At 40.8% G+C, this 7,811-nt stretch overlaps 1 protein-coding gene across 1 annotated transcript in view; it reads left to right on the forward strand.

Annotated features, from left to right (window-relative positions):
• The window catches only part of LOC137412462 (cysteine-rich with EGF-like domain protein 2-A), an 88,291-nt gene extending 81,681 nt beyond the window's left edge, over positions 1-6,610 (forward strand). The window contains exon 10 of the mRNA XM_078775420.1: positions 3,695-6,610. Coding sequence (XP_078631546.1) covers positions 3,695-3,765 — 71 coding nt within the window. The 3' untranslated portion in view covers positions 3,766-6,610. The remainder of the gene's footprint in view (positions 1-3,694) is intronic.
• Positions 6,611-7,811: the final 1,201 nt, after the last annotated feature.

A 7,811-nucleotide genomic window follows, 5' to 3' on the forward strand; every position in this document is an offset into this window, starting at 1 on the left:
TTTTTTGTACATTTATGGCAAATATTGCACTTTTCCATATTTTGAGGTTCTTTCCCCACAAACAATGCACATATGAAGCAGGTAAAACAGGTACAAATAATCTGCAGCAGGTAAAACTGATTACAACTGATCAGTCTTACCTGCTGCAGATATTTGTAAAGCACAAGATGCTTTTACTTAGAAAATCTGCACATGCAAGTTTGAGGGAGGGGGGATTGAAATGGGTTTAATCCCCGCTTGAGAGAATGCCAACCCCCTTCCCACCCCACCTGTCCACACCCAGTCACCTGTCCAACTCACAATCCCACGAGATATGCAGAAAATACATGCAGCAATAAATAACTCAAATATTTATTTATTTAGTATTGAACAAAGCTACATCATTTAAGTACCGTTTTGATAAATTAATGTGATATTTACCTCCGCCACCAAAGGTGGATGGAGGTTATGTTTTCAACCCTGTCTGTCCGTCTGTCCGTTTGTTTGTTTATTTGTGAATAAGATATCTCAAAACGTTGTGGATGGATTCGGACGAAATTTGTTGGACAGGTTGTGTATGTGGCAAGGACGAAATGATTCAATTTTTGTGAAGATCCGGATTCGGATCCGGCTGGTAGAATTTTTAAAGCGATTCTTCACCATTGGGAGATCGGGCTAAAACCAACATATAGCAGGATATCTCAAAACGTTATGGATGGATTTGGACGAAATTTGTTGGACAGCTTGTGTATGTGACTAGGAAGAATTTATTCAATTTTGGTGAGGATCCGGATCCGGCTAGTATAATTTTTTAAATGATTCTTCACCATTGAGTGATATGGCCAAAAATTATATGTAGCAGGATATCTCAAAAATTTGTGGACAGATTTGAACGAAACTTGGGGGAGAGGTTGTGTGTGTGACAAGGAAGAATCGATTCGATTTTTGTGAAGATCTGAATATGGATTCGGATATGTTAATTATTTAATTTTTAAGTGATTCTTCACCATTGAGAGATCAGATGAAAAGCAATATATAACATGATATTTAAAAAAGTTATGGACGAGTTATGAATAAACTAGGTGGATGAGTTGGTTAAGTGACAAGAACAAGGTGATTAGATTTTGGTTCAGGTGTGAATCCAGATCCGGCCCATCAGTGGGATACAAAACGTAAACTGTTCACCAGGCGGAGGTTAGTGCCAGGTTAGTGCTGAATTACTATGTTCTAGCTCCTCCACGAGGCTTGACTTTGTACACAAAAAAGCCATTGTTGGTGACTGAAGATTCGGGTTCTTGATTAAAGTTAATAAAATGGACATTTAGAGCCTCATGGTTTCAGGGCTGGCAGGATGGCCTGGAGGTACGCACTTTCGCCTCTAAGCTATCTAGTCTGGGTTTGAATCCCGATCCAGCTACAAACTGTCATCCCGGTGTTTCACAGGCAGGGTGATCCATCAGTGTGTGTGTCGACCCTCTGATGGACGTTAAATGCACGTCCCTTGTGTCGGCATTAGTTGGTGCCAGGTGGACGTTGAAGATTCCGTGAAAATGTCCTTCGCCAAGAGTGGGCGAACTATCCCAGAACTAACAACTCGGCACCATGACCAAATTCCAAATTACTGCCCTAACTACGTCTGCTGTGAAGGCAATGGCAAACTACCCAGTATTCCATTATTCAGGAAGCTGCTTTAGTGGACACTTTGTGAAGAATATGGTACATCAGAGAGAGGTTTTCAGAAGTTGACTGTTTGTCCATCTTGTTGGCTGAAACAGGCATATGCTCCTTTCAGCACTGAGTTATTTTACTTCCCACGTCCATATATACCTTAACCAAGATAATTTTGACAATTCGAAGCGGGATAACAACCTTCACTTGTTTGGATACAATGCCTTCAGAAAGTATTCACACCCCGTGACATTTTTTCACATTTTGTTGTTGCAGCCTGAATTAAAAATGGATTTAATTGAGTTTTTTATTTTTTTTGCACTGACCTACAGTCGATACCCTATAATGTCAAAGTGGATTTTTTTTTTAGAAACTTTTACAAAATAATTAAAAATGAAATACAGAAATATCTAACTTACATAAGTATTCACCCCCTGAGTCAATACTTTGTAAAAGCGCTTTTGGCAGTGATTACAGCTGCAAGTCTTCTTGGGGATGTCTGTATCAGCTTTGCACATCTGTATTTGGGGAGTTTCTCCCATTCTTCCTTGCAGATTTGCTCAAGCTCTGTCAAGTTTGATGGGGAGCGTCAGTGACCAGCAATCTTCAAGTCTTTCCACAGATTCTCAATGGGATTCAAGTCTGGGCCACTCAAGGATTTTCCTGTTCTTGTTCTGAAACATCAAGTTCTGAAACAAACATCAATTCCATTGTTGCTTTGGATGTATGATTGCGGCCATTCTCTTGATGGAACGTAAATCTTCACCGCAGTCTGATGTATTTTGCACTCTGAAGCAGGTTCTCCTCAAGGATTTGCCTGTATTTGGCTCCATTCATTGTACCCTCTACTCATGCAAGTCTCCCTGTCCCTGCTGCTGAAAAGCATCCCCATAACATGATGCTCCCACCACCATGCTTCACGGTATGGATGGTGTTAGATGGCTGAAGAGCTGTGCTTTGTTTCCGCCAGACGTAGCACTTTGCATTCAGGCCAAAGAGTTCAATTTTAGACAAATTTATCTCAGTTCTATGGACAGTTTCTTGGACTTCTTGGTAGAGTTTCTGCTCTGACATGCAATGTCGACTGTGGAATCTTATATAGAAAGGTGTGTTTCTTTCTTAATCATGTCCATTCAATAGAATTGCCCACAGCTGGACTCCAATCAAGTTGTGGAGACATCTCAAGGATGACCAAAGGAAATTGGATGCACCTCAGCTCAATTTGGAATGTCATAGCAAAGGGGGTTGAATACTTGACTTAAGACATTTCAGCATTTCATTTTTTATTGATTTGTAAAATAAAAAAAAATAAAAAAAATCCACTTTGACATTATGGGGTATTATGTGTAGATCAGTGACAAAAAATCTCAATTTAATTCATTTTAAATTCAGGCTGCAGCATAACAAAATGTGAAAAACGTCATGGGGTGTGAATACTTTCTGAAGGTATTGAATGTTTTCGTGAATATAGCATGTAGCACACGTGTGGTTTAGCAAAATACGCTTGAGGAAAAAAAAAAGAAAAGAAATACTTCCGAGCCAAGTTTGTAAGGGTTTTCTGCATTATGCTGAACAACCTCGTTTTCTACGTGCTTACATGGTGTGGCCCTCTCCTGCATGGTGTGTGCATTGCTTTCATTCCTTCTTTGGCTCCTGCATGCATGTCTGTGCCCGACTACCAACCCTGACCATGCTGCATGGATTGTTCAAATAAATGCAGATCTCCATTGCTTCCTGTGAAAATAATACATGAAGTGTGCCACTTAAAATGTTCCAGGTGAGATCTAGTACTGAGTTACAGGAAATAAACATTGACATTTTGTAGTTGCTTAATTCTGTTATTGAGCATTGATTTTTTTTGTTGTTGTTGTAAGATTGAGGAACCATGGAGAAGGTGCGCTTACATGCTGGTTCTGTTTTATCAGAGTGGATTTGCCAAACAATGCAGGTTAATAACTGGTATAGTTTGGAAGACAGATTCTCAACTTAATTTGGTATATGACGGTTTGATTGTGCATTTTTCTCCTGTCCCTTTCCCTGCGTCCAGGTGAAGAAGTATTAGCATCCCAGGTAGCGGAGCAGGACATTCAGCAACCAGCAGACCGTATGGAACTGTAATGCTCAAGGAGCCGGTTTGGGTGAAGATCCGACATGACCTTTGATTGATTCACATCGATCAACTTGTGTCTCGTCTTTGCTGACCTCTCGAAGTCCAATATTTTGCTCGTATCTTTCCCGGGTCTCTTCAGAAGGAAAGCAAAATGTGTGGAAGGAAAGGAATTGAGGTTTGAAGATGACAAGGTAACTGGTAACTGGTAACTGGTAACTGCTTAGTTGCATTGTGAAAATTCACCCATAACCACGAATTTATGTGGGTGACTTATGGGTGTGGGTTATGGGTGACTCCCTTCGCTCTGATGTTTAGATAGAGCGCTCGGTTCAGATACGGGGTATTTTTTATTTATTCGAGAACCCTAAATAATTCCCATACACGAAAAACTATATCCCTTCGGAACCTAATATTTTGTGTGAATGTAGCCTAATGTTACAGAAAGATGTGTCAGGATCCACACAATTGATTACCTTGAATGAAATGCTGGAAGTGTCTCCACCACCATGTTGCAAGCACAAATTCATTCTTCACAACATGTTTTCTGACAGAGTGTAGTATTTCTTGGGGAATAGTGCTGATTGTGTCACTGATTATCTTACTAGAATTCACCAAATGTCCGTCTGTCCGTTCAAAGGTACCGCAAAAACGGCTCAACCGACCGCAACGATATTTTGGATGGGTATTCCTGGGACCCCTGGGAGTAAAATAGGCTGTATTGTTTTTCCGAGTTTTCAAATTTTCCAGTTTTTCCAAACACGATGGAATAATATTTACGGATATGAACAGTGATGTGGCTTTTATTGAAATTCTACAAATACTGTTTAGATTTTGATGACAATTATGAACCTGCAGCGAATGTGGAAGTGGACAGATGACGGCAATGCGCCTGTTTGATAATATCCAAATACAACCGTCATTCAATCGTAATGTTAAATCATTAAACGTTAATCGTGTTAATCGTTTTGTTAAAGTATCAAGTATCAAGTATTAAAGTATCAAGGATGATTGGAATTGAGAGAATACAATTACGATTTTGAATTCGTAATTGTATTTCCCCAACCGTACGGAACTTCACATCAGGATTTAAATATTTGTTTGTCACGAATGTTGTTAAAAGTTTATTTTTTATATTAATGTTATTTAATTTGTGATTGGAGTTATGCTGTTTGGAATGAAAAAAGAGATATCGAGTTCAAGTGAATGACGGAATGCCGTGACGGTTTCCACTTTATAAACGTGAAATTCACGGATCGCCATATGCAGATTCACCATTGACTGGGTATGGAACAAACGTACCCGTTTGTTTGCGAATGGGTACGTTTTTCATGGAAGTCCTTCACGAACTTGTTGTCCATGTCGGACATGCGACTGAAGGTGCTACAGGAATGTGGCATTTATTGGTTTCATGCTTTAGCATTCGTCGTTTCTGCATTGTCTGTTTGCTTATGGCCTCCCACCTGTGCGTAGCACGGGTACCTCACTGGTTGCTTTAATTCGACAAGAGTGTGTGGATTTGTAGCGTACACTATATCCTTCAAATACCCCCACAAAATGAAATCTGGCGACGTAAAATCTTGGGATCGAGGTGGCCATAATGACCTGAACACTACACGGTCACCAAAGAGTAGCCTATGTTCGTTCATGCTGTATCGCGGAGTGTGACTCGTGGAACCATCCTTGGTTGATTTTTGTCCTCTCTAAGGTGCCCAAGAAACTCATGGATTATGTGTTTACTCTGAGAAGAAAATTTGGCCAATAATTCTTTGCCGATTTACAGCACACCAAACACCAATTTTCGCGGAATGCAATGGCCTTTCATGCATTGCATCAGGTTGTTTACTTAGGCATAAACGAGTGTTTTGTGAATTTTCAAGCCCACAAAGATGAAACCATGCTTCGTCTGTAAAAAAAAAACAACATAAAAAACATCGAAAACATTGTCTTGTTCTCTTCCCATCCTCTGGAGCCACTCAGTCAACTGGCTCCAGTAACGGATGCACTGCATGGATTTTGTACGGATAAAGTTTGAGGCTCTTGACGGCCTTCCTTGCACTGGAATATGAACAATGAGCTTGTTGTGCTAAACATCTCGGAGATTTCTTTGGGCTTCCATTCTTTCCCGCACTTCATCCACTTCCTCTATTGGACCGACTCTTGGCTGACGTTGTGCTTTTTAACTTTCACGAAGCCTGTTTCTCTGAACTGCTTCACCAGTTTCTATATCGCTGATTTTGAGGGTTTCCTACGACGACCAAAGCGACTTTTAAATGCAATTTGCCATTCCCTGAAGGATGCATTCTTGATGTAATGTTCTAGAAATGATTTCTTGCACAGTGAGTGCCGTGGCGTGACTGAGTGAAAAGCGTTAAACATCACTGCCTGGTCATGTGATAAATCACATGATACCTGATAACTCTCCGGATGATGCCACATCTTTCTGTACCATGAGGCTACATTCACGCAAAATGTTGGGTTCCTAAGGGATATCGTTTTTTAGTGTATGGGATTTATTTAGGGTTCTCGAATAAAAAATGACCCTGTATCGTGCTTCATTGTGTTGTATATATTTTCCATAAAATATACACAGGTACACAGGTCATCGAAGAACTGATTACAAGTTGATGTATATTATTTTGATGTGCGAGGGGTGTGGTCGATTTACCTGTACTCGGGGATTCCAAGTGCAGTAAACTGATGCCACCGCTGAGCTCAAGTTTTATCAAGCGGTTCAAAAATGTTATGTAAATCTATTTATGAGCGAATACTTTCTGAAAACTTGAACTTCATCCTGTATGGATAGTAGGATTCTGGCTTGGAATGTCCAATAAAAATGTAACTTCCACGTTTTAATCCCGAGGAATTCCCTGTGTTGTTATTGGGATGATAAGATTTTTTTTTCAATGTATTGATCGGTCGTTTAACCTTGAGGTGAAAGGTCATTACAAGTATCATGCTTTTGAAACAATTAAAGTCTATGCTGTGTGTATTTAAAGAAAATGCATTAAACTTTATAAGTAGCCAGAATCAGCATCTATTGCTAAAAAGTGCGTCCATCTACCATGCTTTATTCCAAGGGGTTATTGTTGTTGAGGAATAATTCAAACCTGCAGGAACACATGGAAATTCAGCGTAATGTAAAATATGACCAAGTCCTCGACTCTCCCCAAACCCCCTACCTCTCTCCACCTCTCAAACCCGTTGTCGTCAGCAGAGTGGGTCACGGTCGCACGTTTTACAAATTTTAAATGAAGAGATGGAGCTGCCGAGTTTTGTGGAGCTGGGGAAGAGCACGGAGGAGGAGGAAGTGCGAATGGCATTGAAGAATGGCTTTTGCTCAAGGTCATCTACCATCATCTTGGAAATCAGCCAACATCACCGCTTTACACAAAAAAGGTGCAAAAACAGATCCCAGCAACTACAGACCAATCAGCCTTCTCCCAATCATCAGCAAAGTCATGGAATCCATCATTGCTTCGGATATCAAATCCTTCCTCTTCTCCAATGGCTTGATCTCCGATCATCAATTTGGATTCAGACCTGGTCACTCTACTCTGGACATGTTGCTTCTGCTGTCTCAACAATGGATGGAGGTCCTCAATGCCAAACAGGAAATCAGAGCTGTCTCCCTTGACATATCACGTGCCTTCGATACGGTCTGGCACCCCGCTCTGCTCACCAAACTCTCCTCCTATGGTATCCATGGAAATCTCCACTCATGGCTTGCGGACTTCCTCTCTGGTCGAAGGCAATGTGTGGCCCTGAATGGGTTTCTCTCATCTCCTCTTCCTGTTCAGGCTGGAGTTCCCCAAGGCAGTGTTCTGGGCCCTGTGCTTTTTCTGGTCTTCATCAATGATCTCTCTGACTCTCTTGAAAATCATCTCTATCTCTTTGCCATCCTTTGTACCACCATCTCTTATCTTCCCCCATCCAAAACCTTGATGTCTTCTACCCCCGTTAAATCACCCCAGATACACTTTTTTTTTCTTCTTTTTTTTTGGGAAATGCCGACTTCTTTCCTTCCAGCAAGTTCTGGCAGTGTCCATGTGTTTTA

Source organism: Myxine glutinosa, chromosome 4 (assembly GCF_964187855.1).
Source record: "Myxine glutinosa chromosome 4, kmMyxGlut1.1, whole genome shotgun sequence".
NCBI classification, from domain to species: Eukaryota; Metazoa; Chordata; class Myxini; order Myxiniformes; family Myxinidae; genus Myxine; species Myxine glutinosa.